General features: G+C 45.0%; 1 protein-coding gene across 1 annotated transcript in view; it reads left to right on the forward strand.

The window, feature by feature from the left end:
• Positions 1–747: 747 nt before the first annotated feature.
• Positions 748–23,077, forward strand: part of med13a (mediator complex subunit 13a) — a 69,268-nt gene continuing 46,938 nt past the window's right edge. The window contains exons 1-3 of the mRNA XM_036523705.1: positions 748–1,346; positions 7,607–7,841; positions 21,852–22,020. Of these exons, the coding sequence (XP_036379598.1) occupies positions 1,281–1,346; positions 7,607–7,841; positions 21,852–22,020 (470 nt within the window). The 5' untranslated portion in view covers positions 748–1,280. The remainder of the gene's footprint in view (positions 1,347–7,606; positions 7,842–21,851; positions 22,021–23,077) is intronic.

The following is a 23,077-nucleotide window of genomic DNA, read 5'->3' on the forward strand; positions in this document are numbered from 1 at the left end:
TACCTTGATCAACCATGAAGAGTCACACCTGGAATGAACATTGTAAATTGTTAGAAAAGACTGACTTTTTTGCTATTTCAGGAGAGCTTCATTATACCTGAAGTTACTATGTCTGTGGAATAGTTATTGATAAATGCATACATTCTGATATTATTTCAATTCAAACTGATTGTGTGTTAATGTTGTGTATTTTAACATTTATTTCATATACTGGGTGAAAGCATATTTATTTATTTTTGTCAAAACATGGAAATGAAAAGATAACCCATTCGAACATTACCTTGATCAAACTAAAAAGTCACCTCATTGACCAAATGATATGGCACGCAGTATTTTGTAATTACTATGGACATAGTCGTACACGCTCAAATACTTGACACTGAAACAGGTGCAACCAAGCAGTCTGCTCATATATGGTAAAATACACATATCGAACTTCGACTGCACATATGGTGTCAAAGATTGCTGATCGCTGCGTTAATGCCCTCCTCTAAAAGTCTACCTTTGCAAGGAAACGCATTCTTTACTTTACAGGATAAATACATGCACGTGCACTCCTTTGTGAATGCGCTAGGTGGAGCACTGAGAAAGTCGGCAGGTTTAAAGGTTTGATCATTAGTAACAAAATCTGGTTGCTCAGTAGCGCCACTTGCTCTCGCCTAGCGGCAATACCCATCAGTTACAGTATTATTACACCCATCGTGACCACGAATGAGCCAATGGGCTTCGGGAGGCAGAGTTGTCCCTGTGGCCGCCATTAAAGAAAGAAATCCATGAATTCAAATGGAAACCAGGAGGAACAGAGACCGAAATAATGGTTAAAATGACCGAAAAAATATAGTCCAACACCAGCTTTCGAATGTTTTTTTACAAGATGTTTTTCATTTTTAAATCAAATTTGGTGGCGATGGAGCAGTAGAGGGACGATTTTAAGCAAAGACCGTTTTAAGCAAAGGGGGAGGGGGAGAGTTGCTTCTTTGCTCTCCTTTCCTTTTTGTTTTAAGATCATTTTCGCTTCTTTTAAATTTTAACTTAACTTATAGAAGTATTTTAGCGTAGACGACGCGGGGATTTAGGTGCTTTTAATTTAATATCTGATATTTGCGGCGGATGAGAAGAATCGAAGGGGTTGTTGAATTACATTCCCCAACCGATTGTTTAAAAATATTCTCGTTGTAGCTTAGCTAGCAAGCTAAATACATCTCAGAAAATATTTTTGAAAACCGTTCTTTCTTTCTTGGGAACTGAAATGATGGAGTGTGCGATCTCGCAGTGAAAGGATGAGTTCTTGTTTTGTACCGAACGGGGCCAGTCTGGAGGATTGCCATTCCAATCTATTCTGTCTGGTAAGAGATTTAAAACTAAAGGAAAAGCAGCCATTTTTAACTAGCTAGCTGAAAAGAGCTAACGTTAGCTACAGCAGGGCAGAACAGGCTTAGGGGCCTGTCGAGCACTGCAGTTCAAACATCACTCATCAATCCATCGTTTATTTGCATACTGCGAAGTTGTGCAAGATTAAAAAAATGAGAATATTGCACAGTAACATTGCAAGTGTATTTTACCAATGTTGTTGGCTAATGTTTTGCCTGGTATTATTTAAGAAGTTCAACTGCGTGTGCTGATCAACATTTAATCTGAGTATCACAGACAAACGTGCAAATTCAGAATGATGTACCAATATAGACAAAGTTGATTTTTCTCTTCATACGCCACGCGAAATCAACATTAAGATGTGTGACCACTTAATTTGGTAAATGGGTTTTAAGTGTCCTGAAACCGAACTAGCTACACTAGCTATCTTATGCAACACTGTTAGCTAGCTAGCTAACAAGCAGACCGTGGACTGTAGTAGTTAGTAAACTGTCTAATGTAACATTAATCAGTAAAAGCTAGCTACATACAGTCCAATAAATTCTTAGCGGTCTTGTTTCCAACCAAGTTAAATGAACTAATACATGAAAAGCTTGGTTCTCTCGCGTATTTCTGTGTATGGAATGATTAAGATTCAAGTGTTTTACTAGTTGCTTCGGAATGTAATATTTGGAGGCTTTGTAATGGAATAAATGTTGGCTAGCTAACTCTACCTACATTGTTTTGGTTTCATTTTTGTGATAATGTAACTAGTGAATTAACTGCCTTCCGACTTGCCTAGCCAGCTCGCTAAGTTTTGCAGTGGCAGTACCAAGCTAGCAATCCAAGTTTTTGTCTGTTGATTGCAAACTTAGCCAGCTTCATACCAGGTAGCAAAGTTAGTATTGGATGCATCTGGATTTGTTGGCGAGTTAGTATCTGACTAACTTATTTAGCTAGCCATTGGAAATCCTTTGAAGGGGACCGTTGGAATTGGTCGATGACTTCTATACACCTTCATCTTTTCATTCATTGAGAGAGGTGTCCAGTTTATTGTCGTTGTATAGCTAGCTAGCTGTTCTCTGTTTACAGTTGCGTAGTTAACTACTGTGTCGCATTGCTTTTGCAGAACCAAAGCTGTAGCATGTTTTCTGTAGTAGTAAGAAATGTTGATTTAACTCCCAAGTTTAATTGGATAGCGGCGGGGCCGGCGGCATCAAAACTCTGTACGTGGGTACATGAATCGCTGGCTACAGTGTCTTTCGAGTCAGGTTCGTTGCGAGAATCTTTTGAAATTTGTAGCCAGCTAGCTGACGTTATTTATCTTCCTCCGTTTAATGTAGTGTACAATTTTTTGCATTCTTGAGTTACACTGTTCCTTGTAATTATGCAAAGTCCTGGACGGTTTTGACTCTGGTACATCTTGGTGTAATCTGATCCTGTGGAATACACGTGAGTAATGTTAAGTCTAGGCGTGAAAAATTCTGAAGGAACCTCTTAATATTTAATCACATACATTAACTTAACTTTCATAATCAGGCAAGTGTTGTGAATGCAGCTGCCGCCAGACTCGATTTACAGTAATTGTGGGTGCTGGCAAATGATATGTCGTGTTGAAGATTTGAGAACATTATTCTAATGTACCTAGCTAGCTTGTTGCGTTGTTGCCAACAGTAATTTTTGTCATCCAAATGCACGCCAATTTGGGCTGTATTAGCTGCGTCATATTGGGCGACTGAGCGCAGTTGTAATTCATGATTTTATTTAATGTAATTAATTCAGAAAAGCGTTAGATACTGCCGTCATAACAGGTTGTTTATATTTCTTCCAGGTCTAGCAATAGGTAGCAAACGTAGATTCTACGTCTTGGCATTTGGATATCAATTCCCTTAGTACTTATGATTTTCTCATAAGTTTTTTTTTGTTCATCGCATGCAACAAATGGGGAACGAGGCTACTTGGAATAAGCTAATGTTTTCTGTTGCATGCTGGGACGACATTTTAATGTAAGTGGAGACCCGTGACATTACCGTTAAACTGAATGTTAATGCGTAGGTCATTTCCACTATGTGGATGGATCGTGAATGTTGTACCGTTTAAGGGAAAGAAATGTTTTTTTTTTTTTTTAGCATAGTATTTCAGAAATAGCAAAAAGGGTGAAGTTGCTGAAACCCGAGCCGTTATGTGTCGATTCCGGCACACCACCTATGGTAGCTAATAATGCAGTGTTCTGTGTTGACAACAAATGTTGGTTGAGCAAAGAAAAAAAGAGTACAGCGCGCGGGGTGAATTTCACGTCCATTGATGTGACAGCGAGGCCGCGGAATGTTGTTTTGATAGATGCGAGATGTTTGTCTTCGGTATCTGTTAGGCAACAGGGTGATTTTTATTATTATTATTATTATTAATTTTTTTACAAAGTTTATTGCAGTAAAGGTATGCCTGGAAACGTCAAGGCAGTTTTTGTCTATAAATTAAAGGTGCGATGGAAAATGACAACAGATTGGTCCTCACACTGTCCGCTTTCCCTAAATAATCAAGAAATATTTTCAGTTTAGTTTCTGTTGCTGTTAAAGCTCCTTCTAACCCATGTTGAGAATGTTTCCCTATGCTCGCTATAGCTGTTGCGTACCAGAGTGTGACATATATGAGCCGGTGCTGAAGAGAACGTAATTGCTTGGATTACATAAGGATGTAGTTACACGGTCAGATTTACATCGTCTTAAGGTAGATTCAGTCAAACACTTGTTTCAAGTCTGCATTTGCTACTACTCAGCGAGGTTGTGTATGGGGGGGGTGGCCAAGATGATTTGAGAACTTCACCTGCTGTTTCAAAATCTCTCAGAAAAGCCAGCTGTTGGTTTTCAGCATTTTAATGGGACTGGGGACCAGTGATGTGAAAGTGAAGGTGAACAGCTGAGGAGAGGACTGTAAACCAGAATGTGGCCAGATTAGGTTAACCGTTCAGGGAAGCAGAATGTCTTTGCTCATGCTGAGTCTCCCAGAAATGTGTGTAATTTATGTGGGGCCCTCCTGGTTCCTGGGCTAAGGCCCCATGATCTGAAACTTGACTTATTGTCACAATTTTTTTTGTCCACCAGCCTTTGCCTTGCCTCAGCAGGAAGGAAAAATGCAGGTTTCTAACCTTTCCATAAAGACATGCCAAGATTTATTTTGAGGCGGCAGATTTAGAAATGAGCATGAAATTCATAAACCAGGGAGGGAAAATGATCCTCCTCTCTGCCTTTCAGAGATAGCGATTTTCATGTTTTAAAAAAAAAAAAAAGGGGCGGGGGGTGGATCCTGACTAAAAGCATTCTCACTTGATCATTGATGGAAGCTTGTGTGCATTTGTCCTGCTCTTCTGCCCCACTGCTGTCTGACTGCACAGAGCCATATTGAGATTAGTTGGGATTCTGGCTTTACTAATAAAGTTTACAGAACGGTGAACATTTTAAGGATTTTTGTGACCCACCCCCGGCTCCAAAACACCTGTAATGAAATTGGCCCTAATTGCCCGAAGTGGCACCTACCATGGTTAGGAGGTTAGGTTTGGTGAGGCTGGGATGATCATCTGATGATTAAAAGACGAATAGTGTTCTGCAGGCCGATGCTGTAATTGCAGGTTATCTGGTGTCACGCTTCAACCGCTTTTTGGCACCTCCACAGATGTTACTTGCAAGTGCCAGGTGACACCGCGTACAGTCCCACAAATAAAGACATTATGTTTTGAAAGCTGGTAGCTGTGAGCACGGCTTGAACCTGACATTTTCATTTGGATTTAATGAGTCTGCACAGAGACTTTTTGCTCTGGAGTCAGAAATTCTGCCCGTTGTTCTCCAGGAAGACGAGAAAGGCCTTCCATGGGAGGAAATGTTTGGATTTAATGATACAAAGTCCAAGAGGTTCTCCCTCGCCCTGACAATCACTGTGGTGAACCATGTTAATGTGGAAAGCGCTGAGTGCTGGTTTACATTTAGTCTGTTCTCTTTGGGTAGCTCTTGAGTCCTGCTCCTGAGTCTTTACTTGTTCTGTGTCCTGAATTAGTATGTGCTTCACTTCTTGGATCTCCTCACCCAGGTCATGTTTTAGAAAGTGGATTTTTTTGTAGTTTTGTTTTGAGTTAGTAGTTGAAAGAATATTGTGCTTGAAGGACATTTAGCCTATTTGTTGGTGGTTTTAGCTGCTTGTGTCCACCTCTGCATGTCTGAGACCATTGCATAGATCGATCCATGCATTTAATTGAAAGAAACAATATTGATGAGGGAAAAAATATTAATTTTTTTTTTTTTTTAAATGCACCAAGAATTTGACTTTTGAGACATTGCCCTTCGGGTAGGGGCAGTTCCATGAATTTAATGGAAATTAGTTTTGATATCTCCTAAGTATCAAGATAACTAACTCCACCATAACTACTCTAATTAATTGGCTTGTAAACTGACCTACTGTCATACTTCCTGGTTAATGCAGTTATGCAGTATGTCACGTTACTGAATGCAGTGTTTTCAGAGCAGGAAAGAATGTGATGTCAGAGGCTGAAAGGAATGCGATGTCGAATGTCTGGGAATATGGTGGAAGTGAAGTGCACCCTTTGCAAGGGACTGTGGCTCTTTTGCAACTTGCTGTAGCACAAAAGCTTGGATGATTCAAGAATAGGAAATACTGTTACTTTGAGAGTTGACAAGGTACAAGACCCTTCTGAAACCTTAAGTGTTTGATATTCTTCTTGCCCTGTACACTGCATCGGGATCATGACTTATTGGTCAAATTAACTGTTGGTGTGAAAGTGTGAGTTTATCACATACAAGTATTTGAAATTCAAGCATTTTTTTCCCCTCTTCCAGCTATGAAGTCCTTTATTTTTTTTAATGCACATGCTGTCAGTTGGGCCTGTGTGGATTTACCTCTGTACTCTGTGATAGTTGATTCATATCTCAAATTAACATCATAATAAAGCTACACTGTAAACACGTTTGATTGTTTTGCCATCCTTATCAGCAGCTGGCACAGATAGAAGTGGCGTTCGACACATGGAGCACATGGAGAACTTGTTGTGATTCGGTGATATTCCAGCCGACACCCTTCAGTGCAGTGTTTTGACCGTCCGAGAATCCTGTCACCCTATATCTCGCAGCTAATCTGCAGTTGTGCGAGCACAGCTGCCGGGACTACTTGCGATGACACCGGCGTTCAGTTTGTTTTAGTATTCAGCTGGATTTGAATTGATTCGCCCACAGGGGGAAAGCATGTGGGCTCAAACAATTATCTTGTTGCACCACAGAATGCCAGGTTTCACACTACTGAGGAGAGATTAAGTCTTAAACAGCACAGAACGAAATTCCACTGAAGTAAGTGAGTTTAGGCAAGTGCGTTGAGAGATTATTATGTTGTTTTCCCCTTTAGGTGTAAACTGTTTAGAATGCATTTGTGGCACTTTCTTTGTGCCGAGAGAGAGAGAGAGAGAGGTGGCTTCAGCTCTTCAGATGTAGCAGTGGAGCAGCTGGTGTTCTGGGTTTAACACTTCAGGACGGTAGTCCTTATTTATGGCCTCCTCCTGTTTTGCTCCCCTCGTAAAGGCCAGCCAGAATTTACGTAAAACTGAGCTGCTGATGTGTTTGCCATTAGAAAGGATTAGGATAGTCAGACCCCATTTGCAGCTTTAAATTTTGCACAGAGCCTGGTTGTTGGAGAACAAAAGTTGAGCTTCGATGCCTGAGTTGGAACAAAAAAAAAAAAGATGCCTTGGTAGCTGTCTTCTCTCTTGTTCTTTTTTTTCCCCCCACACTCCCTACTCACAGATTGTCATACACACTCCTCACAAGGCGTTCCATTAAAGAGGATTAATGGCTGCTCTTTAAATGCAGCTTAGCAAACGTGTTTATTTACAGGTGCTGAGTTGGTTCTGAAGCAGAGCTGACTGCCTCTCTTCCTCTCTCCCCCTCTCTCTCCGCTTTCCCTCTCTCTTCTTCTTTTGTCTCAATCTCTCTTTCCTACCCTCTTCCTCCCTCCCTCTCTCTTCCTTGTGCACCCTTCCTCTCCCTCTCTTTTCTGCTCTCTTCCTCTTCTGTCTCTCTCTCCCTCTTTCCCTCCTCCTTTCTCCCCGCCTTTCCCTTTTTCTCCCCTTCTATCTCTGTCTCTTTCCTGCCCTCATTCTCCCTCCCTTTTCCATCTCTCTTTTCTACTCTCCCCTCCTTCTGTCTCCGTTTCCCTCTTTTTCTCTTTCGGTCTCCCTCCCCCCCTCTCTCTCCGTCTCCAGGCTGACCTGACTGGGATTAAATGGAAGAGGTACGTGTGGCAGGGCCCCACCTCGGCTCCCATCCTGTTCCCGGTGACCGAGGAGGACCCCATCCTGTGCAGCTTCAGCCGCTGCCTGAAGTCGGACGTGCTGAGCGTGTGGCGGCGGCACCAGACTCCGGGCCGCCGCGAGCTCTGGCTCTTCTGGTGGGGGGATGACCCCAACTTCGCCGAGCTCATCCACCACGAGCTGACAGGTAGGCGCCCGAGAGAGCGAAACCGGAGCAGAGCCGCTTCCGAGGCGGTCAGCGCAACGTCCCTTAGTCCCGACAGGCGACCTCTGTCCCAGAGTTTAATGCATTGTTGATTTTTGGGGAGGGTCAGCCTGACCTCCACCTAGTTTGTTAGAGCAGCCTCTTTATCTACAGCAAGTGAGGATGAAGGTATTTATACATTGCTACTGTGTCTTCGAACCAGATTTAAATAAAAATTAAATGACCTCAAAATGAACATGAGTAGGTTTCTGCTCTGTAAAATAAGGTTATTTTATGTTGTTTTTTTTTTGGTGGCAGTCAAATGTTGTTGGTAATGAGTTTGTGGCTGCTGTTCAGAAGAGATTGTGGCTGATTGTCCAACAAATTGACTCCTGCTTTGCCTTTCATACCTAGGAAAGTATACATGACAGATTCAGCCTTGGAAATGTCAGGTGTTATTCCCATTATGAACAATGATTGTTAGTTTTTCGTTTTTTGCTTCATGGCAGCATTTCAGATTGATCAAGCCTGTAGATCTTCACAGGCACTAGCTAGTACGCTCTCTCTGCCCCGATCAAGCACTGAGTGGGGTTTTGTTTGTTTTTTTTTTTTCTTTTGTGTACCTTAAGATCCTTATCAGTGTGTCAGCGCGACTCACGCCCACTCGCTCAAACGCGCCCCTACCCAGAGATCGCTGCCTCGCGCGGCTGTTTCGCGAAGCGGAGTCGAGAAGGGGGGGTTGTGGGGTGGGGTAGAGGGGGGGGGGGAACAGATGAGAGAAACGGCACCTTTCCCTCGGCAGCTCGGGGAGATGGACCGCGGGAGCAGCGGCGCAGAAATGAGGTGAGCGCCCCCGAAGCCGGGCCCTCTCATTTGGAGCGGACCTCCCCGTCTGTATTCATGGCCTCCTCGGAGCCCGCAGCGCCGTCCGCGGACCTCCTTCATTATTCGCCATTGTGCTGGAAGTGGCCAGGAAATGGAAGTTCAAGCCGAGAGGGCTGCCAATTTCTCCCTGTTGCCGCAGAGTAATGACCCGAAGCGCTGCCGTTAGAGTATGAAATGGGGTTGGGGGGGGGGTGGTGGAGGAGGGAGGGGGGTGTTCAGGACTCCCGCACGCTTAAATTTCCATAGGAATGTACACATGCTTCCCCAAGCTGAGGGATAAAATACGCTCTGTTTGGCGAGGTGCTGTACGGTGGCTGCGTGGAGCAAACCGCTTAATTTGGCTTGTTTTTTCTTCATTGAAATGTTGATGAAATTCGGCAGGTGTTTAAACCACACAGAGCAGCATAACTCCAGGCCCAGTGGCTTGCTGTCTGAGTGCTGTAAGATCCCCCTGGTTGGGAGATTTTGGCATTTACATCACCCTCAAATAGAGGCTTTCCCGGCCATCGCCAGTGAACAAAAATCATTGTCGTTTTAGATTATGCAAGCCGATCGGATGTTTTTTTTTTTTTTGTATATATATGGAATTTGAAAGCTGTTGAGAATTACACCCCATCATACCCCCAGAGGAAGCCCAGATCTATAAGTACCTGTGTGTCGTATACCTTTAGAGCTTACGTTCTGTCTTTTTGCAGTCTTGGCAAATCTGCTGTTTCACTTGCTGTCAGAGATGGCTTTTTTTTTTTTTTTTTTTTTTTTTTTAAGTCTGCTGGTAGACTGATCTGGAAGCTTCCAGAGTTGAATGGCAGTAGGTTTGTGAGTGTGAGTGTGAGTGTGAGTGTGAGTGTGTGTGTGTGTGTGTGTGTGTGTGTGTGTGTGTGTGTGTGTGTGTGTGTGTGTGTGTGTGTGTGTGTGAGTGTGAGTGTGAGTGTGAGTGTGAGTGTGAGTGTGAGTGTGAGTGTGAGTGTGAGTGTGAGTGTGAGAGTGTGAGAGACAGCCGTGCTTTGTCCATTGCTTCCAGATGAGGGGTGACTGTAGCCAGGGTCCGGAGCAGGCTGTGTAAACGGTTGACGCAATCTCCACTCTGAGGTTTGGGAAGCGACTCTCAGCCCTCTCCTGTATTCGGAGCTGGGCGGGTGCCAGCGGACGGCCCCACCGCTAAATCGGGTCACTGTGACACCGGAGCAACAGGCGATCAACCGGCAGCCAGGCGGCGGCGTCTCATCTGTGATCATTCCCTCACCCACAAACCTCTGGCGCTGACCCAGGGTTAGGTGGGCCAATTTCCGCCGGCCACTGCCTCTCAGACCCTGTGGGCAGGGGTTCTCGCAGTATGCATCTGTACAGACGGACAGACGGGCCTGGTATCAATGCACAGTGACCTCTCCCCCTGTCTGGCTGGGCCGCTAAGCAAAATGAGTAAAGGAATCCAAGTGCAGTCGCAGCTCATTTTGGATAAGTGCTGCCATTAAAAAAGCTGCATGGTCAATAGACTGCTCATGCTCTTTAATGGCTGCTCGGTATCCACAATATGGCTCCTTAGTTCAGTAACATGCCGGTGTGAAACGTCTGTCATTGGGGCCCATTGGGGCCCAGCCCTAAAATGCAGCAAGTGGGCAAGTTATGTTTTCTCATCCCAGCCATGTGCAGCGTGTGGGGAAATATCAGGCCGCTTTTACCTTATGGCAAATTTGGTGGCGGCGGCGTTGCTCGGATCTGTGCTGCGCTGTGTACTCGCTGGCTCCCTCATCAGATTAGCGGCCAGTGTGAAAGTCTTTAAGTTTGAGCGAGTGCCATTTCTGCAAGCCAGTGTGCCACTAATCCCCTCTCTCCAGAGGGCCAGGAAAGTGAGGGGAAACTTGAGGGATCTTTTAATGCCCGGCTCTTAATCACCATTCAAGGAGGGCCCTGAGAGAGGGGGGCCGGGAGGTGGGGGAGGGGAGGCGAGGGGCGCTGGGGGGAAGGGGGGGTGCGGGCGGCGGCGGCGGCTGGCCTGTTATCCAGTGTTAGGGACTTGCCCCGTTCTTAACCGAACACTTGAGAAAACCAATTCTAATCTTCCCCTGGCCACGTACGAAAATTATTCCGAGCAGGCGAGTGCGATTGCTAAATTAAGCGGTACCCCTTGGTAGACCGTTGGCTTTATTCTCATGCAAATTGCCCGCAAAGCTGTGGCGAGCGGCCTATCCAGGGGCATCCAGAACGAGGAGATAAATGAGTGCATTTTGCTCAAAGAACGTCTGATCTTTGCATAGAAATTAGGGATGGAAGTCTGTCTGTGAGGGTAATTGCTCTGCGGTTCATTTCTGCCTCATTTCTTCCCCCCGACTGCCCCCCCCCCCCCCCCCCCCCCCCCTTTTTCCCTCCCCTCTGCCAATCCCCAGTGACGGTGGAGTTGGCGGCGCCTCTGCCAGACTTATCTCTCCCGGGCTTTCACCAGACTACCTGTTAGTATCGCTCACGCAACTGGCAGGCGTGCATGATGCTGTACTCCTCAGTGCACACAGACCGGTGGTAATGATCCTCGGCAATATACGGCAGGGTTTTTTTTTTATTTTTTTTTATCATCATTATTGTTTGTTTGGTAGTCGATTTCAATCTTGGCAGCTGAAATTGAAAAATCCCTGCACTATCGCACATGAGCCTTGCGTTGTGTTTATACGTGAGCGCTGCTGTTAACATGACGAGGAGGCGTGCAGAGGCTGAATCAAGTGCACCAGCTCCTTCCCCTCCTTTTTTGCAGGGTGATGTTCTGATTAGTAAGTGGAAGCAGAGTAATGCAAATTTGAATGCACAACTGTAACTGAGCGATGTTGCAACCTGTTTGTGCGTGCGCGTGCGTGCGTGTGTGTGTGCGCGTGCGTGTGTGTGCGCGCGCGTGCGCATCACGATTGTGGAGATAGCCTCCGAAATGCAAGCTCTTTGTGTTGTTAACGCAATAATTCAATTTCACAAGTCAAACCCACAATTGAAGGGTGGTCGGATAGTGGGGGGGGGGCAATGAAAAGAGCCTTGTGTTTGCAAGACAGCAGAGCAGAATTTCTTATCAGCAAGCTATCACAGAATAGAGCCCGGGGCGCCTGAGCTGAGAAGCACAGAGAGTCTCATGTGAAGCATTGTTGATTCAGACCTTTAAGGGGAGATATGGGAGGAAAGGAGGAGCGGGGGAGAGAGAGAGAGAGAGAGCGTTCGTCTCGCCCCTTCTTTGAAGAGTGATCCTCCTTCGGCCGCCGTCCCCAATGGCGGGCGCTCAGTGGTGGATACCACGCGGTGTTACTTTGTTATGAGTTTAGCTCCAGCTTGCAGCGGCTGCTGGGATTCTCTGCCTGTTGGTGTGCTCCCTTTGACCTTTTTGCCTGGCAGCACTGTGGGCAGCTTTGGTTTTTTTTTTTCCCCACCCGCACCTGTATTGCTGTAAGGAGTATCATGGCTGACTTCTATTCACTGCAAAGCAAATGCTAGTGTGCTTTAAATGGACTAAGAGTGCTTGAAGTCAGCCAGGGGTTTAGTATTGGAAAAAAGGGTACCTGCATGAGACGTATTTTTTTTTGTAGCCATTCACATTGTGTTACAGCAGTTGTAGTGGGAGGGTATGGCTAAAACTGAGTAAAACTGAAGGACTTGTTGGCAGCATTAAGCACTGAATCCATGCAGTGGTCCCTGCCTGTGTAGCACCTTAGTGTTTCTTCAAAAGGTCCAAACACTACCAAAGCAAGCTGCAGGTACTTGTGTGTGCCCCTTTCATTTTGCGGATTAGGATCCCCTCATAAATCCAAGCCGGCAACCATAGCAACGGTATCCCAGCCAAAAAAGGAAAGGCCAGTTCATAATTCTGTAATCCCAAATTGCTCATTTCTTAGCGGTCCGTAATTCTAAGTTGCTAATGTCTTAAACTGTGGCACTTAAGGCAGTGTAAGCACTAGCAAAGAAATGCTGGATAACAGGAAAGCTCATTCATAAATATCTTTGTAGAAAGAGTGTGAATTTTCCTCTTACATTTTGCCCTTTGTACTTCAGCTACTGTAACATATTAGCACATTCCTACAGCACCTGCTTGCAAATGAACACAGAGGACTCTAGCCAGCGTTATTCACCACTGCCTCAGGTGAAGGTCTGTTGGTATACATGAGCAGTGGTATCAGCACAGCGTGCTGTCGCTTAGTTTGGTAACCTAATAATGAGTGTGCTTTTCACAAAACGGCTTTGGGATTGTGTTCAAGCTGGGGCCCTGAAACTGTGGCGCGTGTGTAGTGCCACTGTGACACATGCTGTACGCCACACATTGTTTCTGCAGCAGGACTGCTTGCCTCTGCTTTGAGACTGCGGATCGAAACGCCAGGAAGGCCCTGTTGCTTCAGCTCAACTTAAGCAATTCCACACTTGCCCTCTGTTGACACTGTGATAAAGGATGAAATTGTTGAGAATGTCACCACAGGCCACCTCTAGCTGCTTCATAAATTGTCCTTGCAGCCATTTTGCATGGTCCACGGTTTTCTTCTCAGGAAAATTATTGAAAATTCATGGGAAGTGGAAAATTAACCAAAAAATGTCCACAGTTTCCCTTTAATTTCTTGTTAATTGTTAATTTACCTGCTTTGTCATTTTCTGTCAAGTGTAGCAATGTCAGTATGATGATATTGCTGACACTTTGTCTGCTTTGTTGGCTTCTACAGTGAGCCCACCACTAAAAGTCAATAGTGAGTAGTATGTGTCCCAGAAAGTATTTCTCTTCACAATTCCATATTCAGTATAGCCCAATTCTAGAGGAAAATAACTTTTTCAGCAGTAAAAGTAATCCTGGAAAATGACACATTTATCCTTAAAATGTAAGGGAAAAGTCAAAGAAAATACAATTCTGTTTTGAGCCTCGTTATGGGTAAGGGACAATTTATTATTTTTATTTTGTTCCCGTCTTCTGAGAAATTCAGTGGAATTTTCACATCCTTGTCATTTTTCTGCTGTTGGCAATTTCCACCGAACCTGAACTAGCGCGTCATGGATGGAGAGCCTTTCTGTTGTAATCTTAATTTTCCACAGATTTTGTTCTGTGCCTCGCTTTTGCTGCTTCACGGACATGAGTAGGTCTTAAAGACATGTTGCTGTCAGAAGAGAAACACTGGGGGGAAAAGGGGGTGAAATTGCACAGCTGGGATTTCAGCAGATGTGGGGGGCGGGGTGAGCCTCACACTGTGTGATTGGCATTACTGCGCATGCTTCCTTCAACATGACTGCGCTGGTTTGATGCGGATGAGCCCCAGAGCCTGTATTTTGATTTATACACTATTAAATAGCTTTTGGCTGCTGTTGGAAGAACGAGGAGCTGACTTAGGACTGTGACGGTGACATTTTCAGTGACCGAGTGCAGAGCAGTGTTTTCTCCTGGTCGTCTTTCAGTGGATGAAGTTGTAAGTGAAGCTAAGGGGTGTTTAGCAGGAGTCATTGTTTGGTTTTGGTAACCTGTAGTTATACGACAGTACTGAAAGGGTCATTGAGCACAGTATTTTGTGTGCTATTAAAGGTGTCAAATGCTTCTCATAAAGCCATGGGCATAACCACAGAGGTAATGATATTGCATAATTCAGAATGAATTAAAAAAAAAAAACAGTTAATTGAAAAAGGTTGAGTATTGTTTCAGTGGAATACAATGTTACAAAGGATCGTTTGCTTGAGCTGGAAAAGTACAGATGTTAGCGCCTTCATAAGTAATTTTAAAGGGCTCAGTCTGAAAATAATTGTGGAGGGTGTCAAGTTCTTTTTCAACCGTGCAAGCACGAATACATAGTTAAATTGTTTTTCCAGATAAATTTCTATATTTAAAGCAAGGCATTTTTACATGTAAGCTTCCTATCTCTTCCGGCACCACAGTAGTCTGTCCTACGCCACGTAGTTTCAAAACCATGTTCACCCATCCGTCAAAACGTCAGTTAGAGGTACATGAGGTGTGACCAGATACGGATGCGATCATAGCTGGCCACTGAACCGGCAGCCATATTCTGACAGGTGTTTGAATAACACAGGTGGGAGGGGGGCATATGTAGGTGTGCTTTGTAGAACTAGAGATGGATTTGCTAACCCGTTAACATTAAAAAGGTACTCTAAGGCGCACTCTGGTGCGTACTCTGCGGCCAGCGTAAGCACAGACTGATGTGAACAGCAGGAGACATGGTGAATGGGGGCTGCTTAGCCAGAACATTCCGAGGTGCAGCTGAAGAGGGCAGCCCCGCTGTGCATGGGGATCCATTTTGCGGCTGTGATCTGGTCTTTCTCTCGCGCTGTGGCCCCCCTGCGCTGTTTTTCACTGCCCCCCCCCACTACCACCACCTCCTGCCCTCTGCGTAGGGTGCGGCCATGCGTGAACGGGGCCCGGCGCGGCCCTGCGCCTTGCTTGGGAAATACTCATTAATTTGTAATGGAGACTTCTGAAGCGCTGGCGGTGCTATTTGCCTTCGGATGGAGACGGGGGTAGGAGAGAGAGGGAGGATGGAAGAGGAATAGAGAGAGGGAGAAGGGGACGGGGGAAGAGGGGGGAGGAGAGAGACGTGGAGAGGCGCCTCAGCCCTTCATGCTGGCTGGAAGAATCCCCGGGAGTCCTGCAGATCACAAGATATTAATCACGGCGCTTAATGACCGACTGCAGCTGCAGTCACTTGTGAGTAGAAACCTGTGGCTGAAGGGGACTGCTCCTGCTCCTTGTTTCTCTCCCCGCGTGCTCGGTTTGCGGCTCGAGTCGGCATCCCTTCGGCGAGGCGGGAAGAGGTGGCTGCTCCTGATCTCCGGGGCGCGAGAGCGGCCCCTCCGATGCGAGGTGGAGTCTCGGGGCCGGCCCTCCCCGGAGCAGAGTCCCACAGAGCGTTCGGGAGAGGCCCGACTGGGCCCCGCTCTCTTTAAGAGCACTGTAAAGGTCAGCTAGCTGGGTCCCGCCACACAGGAGGAGAGAGTAAATGTGTCAGGGCAGTCAGCCCGGCCCATAAATCACGCTCGGACCGGATCGCTCAGCCAGGCCCGGCGCTCCTCTGCCTGGGGACCGCGCATCGCTCTTCTCGGGGGCCAATTAACAGGCTTCAGAAAAAGAACCGCAGGAGTGAAGAATCGCCGGGTGATGTATTTACTGCCGAACAAGATATGTGGGCTGCCAAGTGACTCCGTGTTATTTTTTTTATGGGTGATAAAAAAAATTTGCAAAAAAATTAATATGCAGTAAAATGTATCATTCATCACCAATAGCCATTAGGAAACAGACAACATTTACTGCCTAATAAATGTGCATTGAGTTGATGTAGCGTAATTGGATTCAAAACATCATGTCTTGTATTTTGTAAACCTGGGATACAGAAATACACAAAGTAAAAGGGGGGGTGGTGGGTGGGGGTGTTGGATACACGCTGGTGTGCTGGTGCTTGATGTAGTATATGGACTCGTTTCAGCATCTGCGGAGTTCGCAGACAGCCCCTGAAGCCGATAGAAATATTTCCCTATACCACCAGCAACTGCAGGAGGCTTTCGCTTCCCATCACAGCTCCTCTCCAGCTGTAGTATTCCTGACTCTCTCAGTTCTGCTGCTTCCTCCTCACTGTGTTTTGTGTGATTTCCCCCCCCCCTTCAGCTGCTGGAAAAATATTGAGGCCGACCACATTTCAGGCGTACCTTTCTCGCCTGTTGATTTCCGCTAGCTCAGAGCTGTCTTTAGCCTAACAGCTGGTGGGATCTTCCGCTGGCTCCCAGAACCGGCCTGCCTGATAACCGGCTGGGTAAAGCCATCCTAGCGTTGGTCAGAGAGCACTCATCGAGTTGGCTCTGTTTCTCTTAGGCAAGTTTTTGCAGAAAAGACCAGCGGTGCTCGCAGCTGCTGAAGGGGGCCAGAGAAACACGGGGCACAGCGCCGGCTGCACGGTGGTGTCTGACACGCGGTACCGGCAGCCTCGGAGACGAGGTCGTTAGCAGCGCTTGATGCAAACCAGACACTTGTGTGCTCTCAGCGCAAGAGGGAGAAGGGAGGAGGGGTGGGGGGGGGGTGGGGGCTTGCAAGCAGGCTACAAAACAGATGTGATCCTGATGGCTGTCTCTGCAAATGTAGGTTGAAAGGTTTCCTGTCTTCTTTTTTTTTTTTTTTTTTTTTTTGAAGAACCTTGCTTTTTTTTTTTCTTTTTGAAAAGACATCTGTCCAAAGCAAATAGTGTAGTTTTAGATTTTCCCTGTAGAACTGCTCACCACCCCTCTCTGTACCGGTCTTGAGGTCCCCTGCACTGCAACATTGCCATATGGTTGCAGGCCCCCCCCCGCGAGCCCTCTCTGTACGATTTCTGGGGTCCCTCGTCCCTGGTACCCTTCCTATGAATTGTCAGAGGTCTTTGCGGGGCTGCTTGTAAGAGGGGTACACCTGCTCTACACATTTCAGCACACTGACCGTTTGGCTCATTGAGTTCCTGCGATCTGTTTTACACTTTTGCCGGCTCTCCCTCTCCCCACCGTTGTCCACCCTTGTAAGCTGATACTGCAGCCTTGTTGAGTGTGTGAGGAGGGTGATGGATGTGCCGTGCTTTCACCAGCGACCGTGGGAGCACAGTGAGGAACGAGTGTTCTCCATGTCCATGCTGCATGTCCATGCTGACCCTCACTCGTCGCACCTCACAACGCCCTGTCACAGAGTGGACTCTGCCCGCTACATTTACACGCCCCAGAGAGGGTCTTTACTGGCCCCGTAGCCTACCAATAACCACAGGCTTTCCCCTGTAAATCCCATTCAAAGCCTGCAGTTAAGGTGGGGGGGGGGGGGCAGAGAGGGGGAGTGCTTTTGTAGAAATTACCAGGTGGAAGGCACTGGCAACACAGACCTTCATGTTTTGGGCTTTAGTTTTAGCAGTCTGACTGATTGGGCAGGTGCCACCTGCTGTGCCCGCAGATGTTTTGGACCTCTTCGGAAACACTGTGGTAGGTTTATATGTTTTAATTTCTTTTCCCTGTCGATTTGGCAAGTCTGCATAAACCGCGTCTTGAATGCGATTTTTTTTTTTTTTTTTTTTTCCCTGCCATTCTTGAACAAGTAAACTGGTTTTCAAATCCCAGGGATCAGCTGTGGTTATTACTTTTTATCAAGTGGAGTTTTTCCACAGCAAACATCTGAAAGCAAGTTGTGAAATCTCATGGCGGCAAATGGTTTTGAGGCGCACAGCATGTGTGGGGGTTTAAGTATATGAAAGAGGTGGATGGAAGAACAAGGTCAGGTTATCTGCAGGGTCGCTGGAATACTTTTCGCTGCAGGGGGTTAAGTTAAATTTCAGACCTTTCTGTTTCTTTGATGGCTGTTTGTAACTACATACAGAATTTAGTTGGTTGCCCTCCTAAGCTGATAAAATAAATGTGTGGACTTATATTCACTCAGACAGCATTTTAATCTTGCTCCAAATATTCTGGTTCTGTGGCCATAAAATAGCAGCCGTGGCTGTTGTAGCAACTGGGCCCCCCAGCTTGTGCTGATATAAAATAATAATGAAAATAAATACATGAACATGTATAGGTATATGATTTTTTTTGATGGTGGGTTTTAGAAAACCTTGAAAAACTTTTCTGCCTGCTGTCCTCTCGAACCTAAATGATAGTTTTCCTGTCATTTTGCTTGGCTAGTTTGCAGACGGGCAACAGTCTAACAAATCTCTGTGGTATATTTTTGATATAATTTTGTTTTTGCTCATTTGTAAATATATCCTTGTAAATATGTGAGCTGACTAGCCAGAGGTGTTTCCCATGTTTCTTCCTAAATGCATCATGAAAATAGACACAGTTTCAAGATCAACATCTGGAAAGGGACCATATTACACAGTAGCTGGGAAGGCAGTACTGTGAGAGGGCTGTTTCTTCTAGCTGTGGACTGTTGTGGAGCAATCTCTTTTGTATGGTGAATCTTGATTGAAATGTCCTGTTGCAACTGGTAAACTTTTTTTTTTTTTTTTAGCTTTAAGACTGCCTGTTCTCTCTCCCCGTGGGTGTCATTTTTAGACCCCCTGCTGTGGTCTCCAGACCCCCCTTCAGCTACTGTCATATTTAGGATTTGTTTCTGTGGACCAGTCACTGTTTTAGGATGGAAATTCTGCAAGCTGCCACCCCCCTTTTTTTGTTTAAAAAGCAAACATTCACATGGTTTGAAAGGGTTGTCCGAGAGTAATTTTCTACGCTAACCTTATTTCACCTTCTCTCTTATTTACATGGAAGTCTTTGTCAGTCATGCAAACAGGGAAAAAAATGCTACTGCTCTGGACTGTTTTCATGCTGCATTTAGCAGCACTATCACACAAATGGTGCTGTGCACTTAAAACACATTAGAAAGCTCATCTAGTGATGAGTAGTGGCTCACAGTGAGATTATTGCTGCAGCTAGCTCTTCTAAAGAAGATGATCTGGAATTGGGCTGTGGTTTTTAGTCATCTGTTTAGACATTGTACCTGGACGTGAAGATAGAATATTGCCCCTGAAATAAGTACAGATATGAAACGCAGCAAAGCAATATTCCAGGATTTTGCAGTGTGCAGAATTGTATTGCATACGAAATGTGACGATATGTTCAAACAGCATAGTGTCGGAAAGATGTATTTTTGGTTTGATGTTCTGCAGCTCCCCCCCCCCCGAACGACACCATGGTTTTGAAATTTGAGAAGTCAGTCAAGGTCAGACAGCCATTTTACCTTTTGAGAACACCATTTCACAACATGCATTGTACTGACAGAGGTGTTGCCTGCTGAGTTTTGATCTAATTGCCCCCTCTGGGTTTCTGTCATATCCCTGTTGGTTCGTATGCAGTGTTCTGTGTGAATTTCCACACTGTAATTAACCCGTTTCCTGGGTATCTCGATTCAGACTGGCAATGAGAGACCTCCCAATTCACCTAATATAGTAGTATTTTGGTTTATCATGGCAGTATGTTTTCATTTTAGTCTTTTTGGTATTTTGTTACATTTGTTTGTGTATCCTTGCCTTTCTCTGTTTTTATTTTTTTTTTTTTACTTTATAAAGAATAAGGGTTCAGGTTGGTGTTCCATAGAAAAATCTGTGGTGTTGTGTAAACTTGAGGGTTGGATTTGGGGTATATATTTAGTATCATTAGTTTTTCCTGGTTGGAGCAGCCTGTTGAAAGATTGATAATAAACTGCATTGGCTCCCTAACTGGGGCACAAGTTACCCATTCTCTGTGAGTGTACATGGGATAATGTGAGTATAAGCACATTTTGTTCTGTACTTTGTTCAGATGTTTTTTATTTAATTGATTCTTGAATTTTTCCTCGGTGTGCTATTCAAAGTTGAGCCGTCCAGAGTTCTCTTAATTCAACACTGAGAGTGCATGTACACATCCAAATTAATGCGCTTTGAGCGCAGTACCATACACTGTAGCTTCAAACTGTCCGCACGACTGGTGTTAATAAAGCACTTGCGTCAGTTTTGGAATGATCTGTGTGGGTCGGGGTGCATAACAAAAAAGGAACTATTGGTTGAATGCACCGGTTTCAGTTCTTTAGCAATAATCGCTGCACAGATGACTTTAAAGAGTACTGCCTGATCCAGTGGCTGTCAGTGGTGTTTTGGAACAGTGAAAAGGCAGGTGTAAATTTTAGATAAGGAAACTAAATTTGATTAACGAATAGAATAAACTAATAAAATCCTTCCAATCCGTCCTGGCTTGCCATGTCGCATAACAAGCTGTTCAGGAGCTCCAACATTTCAGTGACTTAATCCCCTCTGTCTGTGTGTTATTTTGATATGGATCTGGTATGAATTTCCTGTCTGTTTCACGAGGCTGGGATTTTTTTTTTTTTAAATACAGTGTGGGTGTGAAGTAGCTGCTTTATAACATGCTGAAGCTTCATTCAGTCGATCATTCATTACAGGGCTTATTGATTGATATTTTTAGGAGTTGATGGGCAGTGATTGCAGTGTTTGGCTGGATTCTTCACGAGGGCATTACAGCTTTAGAGTTTTGGATGGCTGGTGTTCTACTGTGCATTGAGTTCTGTGACATTTCGTCTCATGCGTTGCAGTCAGTCAGATCAAGGCCTGGTTGTAGCCAATTTAACCATTACGTTCCAGTCATTTTGCCTAATTAAGCGTAAACCATATTCTGAGAAGTGAGCGTCCTGGGAGAACGTCAGTATATTTCTGGGAAGAAAAAATGGGGAAGTTGTCCATCTTTGCTTCAGGATAATCTTACGAGGACACTGTGAAGAAGTGACCACAGATGCAGCCTGTGGTGACAGATGTAGTTATTTTATAGTCATCCATCAATATCCACAAATTGTACAATAGAGGAACATTGGTAGTAAAATTGAATAAGCATGGTGTTCGGTGGTTCCTTAAGTTTATCCAAGGTGTTGCGATGGTCCTACTTGGCAACGGCTGTTCCTAATCTCTGTGAAAACATTTTGGAGTGAAAAAGCTGTAGACGTGGTAATGCAGGGTTGTCATCTTGCATTGTGACTGAATTTGTAAAGGGACTGGCAATTGACTCCCCCCTTCCCTGACCGGAAATTAAGAACAGAACAGAAAAGCTGAAACCAACATGTCAGACCCCTGTGATTTTGTCTGAAAACTCACGGATTAGTCCGCTGCAGGAGATCATAGTGGCACCAAAACCTGCATTTCATTTTATTCTAATCTGGCAGTGAGAGTTTTCTTTGCCGCCGTAAGGCAATATGTGAAACTAACAGGAGCCTGGGAAGTATGTACTATGAAACTGCTGCCGTTGTTTTTTGAAGTTATGCTGTTTTATATTACATTACGTTGTCATTTAGCAGATGCTCTTATCCAGAACAACTTACATAGGTTACATTTTTTACATGTTATCCGTTACAGCTGAATGTTTACTGATTCAGTTCTGGGTGAAGTACCTTGCCCAAGTGTACAGTAGCAGCGCCCCAGCAAGGATTTGAGCCAGCAGTCTTTTGGTTACAAGCCTTACCTTACTTCACCTCCGAAGCAGGTAACTTACCACTAGGCATTATGCATCATCATCATCAAACGATGCAGTTTTGCCAGAGAGGGGACAGTTTGGCGTGAACTTGCTGTGAAGAAAGCGCAGCATACCGATGTCGGTGAACTGGGCTGGTGTTCCCCGTGGATCTGACCTCGGACCCGTTTTGTCCCGCAGGCGAGGAAGACGGGGTGTGGGAGAGCGGCCTGTCCTACGAGTGCCGCACGCTGCTCTTCAAGGCCATCCACAACCTGCTGGAGCGCTGCCTCATGAACCGCAGTTTCGTGCGCATCGGCAAGTGGTTCGTCAAGCCCTACGAGAAGGACGAGAAGCCCATCAACAAGAGGTGAGAGATCTCTCCACAGCAGTGCCAAAGCGCTGTACCGTAAAGTTTGGTTAAAAGATACACAGCCCTGTGATTTTAAAGTTTGCAGTGCCGTTGCACCAAAAATAGTGGTGCTGAGAGGGTCGCTTCCGTCTTGACAGGTTGGGAGAGAGGGGGAGTATGTTTAAGGACATCAGAACTGACAACTGCATTTTCTACATGCATGCACATAAAGTTCTGAGTGCACCTGGAGCTCTGTCCACTGTTGACTTAAGCTACTAATCTTATAGGGCCTTTAATTGAGATATGGTATGTCTAATAAAATTTGAAAACTGATTTTTTGTCAAAGTGAAAACTCCAGTAGCAGTAATTTAATCTTTTATTTTTACCGTAAACCATCTAAAAGTATGTTTTTTTGTAAAAACATAGCTATTTAAATCAGATGGCATCTGATGGTAATTTGCTGGAAAAATTTGCTGGGCAACAAACATAATTTTGCTAAAACCAATTGAACAGACCAGCAAAAGCAATGCTCGCAGCTTGGCAGGCAGGCCGTGACATCAGTCAGAGAACTCGGGATAGTTCTCATCATCACTGTGTACCAAAGCTGAGATGAAGTTGTGGTTTGGACGGGAAGTGTCCTTACTCCAGCAGTGAAAATTATGTGTGGCAATACACCACAGGAGACATTTCGAGTTTTAATCTGGTAGTTAAAATATTTGAACACACCCTTGATGTGCGTCTTGGGGTTGGTGATGTTAACAAAAACACACATCAATGTTGACTTTGTCAGGTTTTTTCAGGGTGTCCAGTTTCACTTCATTATTCAAAGCTTGTTTTAGTTAACTACAAATTCAGTCCAGATTAATGCAAAGGCTATTTTTTTTTATCTTTCATACTGTGCTCTCTATATGGAAAAATGCTTTTTTTGATCTTTAACAAGCCTCTGTAGGGCCTAATCTTCTACAGTGTGAAGTTCTTGATTGGTCGTCTTTTCCCCCCCCTCCCCCTTCAAAGTCTACATTAATTAATCACTCGTTAAATTGGAGCGCTATTGGCTTTTCCCCATTTTTTTTGT

This window comes from Megalops cyprinoides, chromosome 3, assembly GCF_013368585.1.
Source record: "Megalops cyprinoides isolate fMegCyp1 chromosome 3, fMegCyp1.pri, whole genome shotgun sequence".
Taxonomy (NCBI): Eukaryota; Metazoa; Chordata; class Actinopteri; order Elopiformes; family Megalopidae; genus Megalops; species Megalops cyprinoides.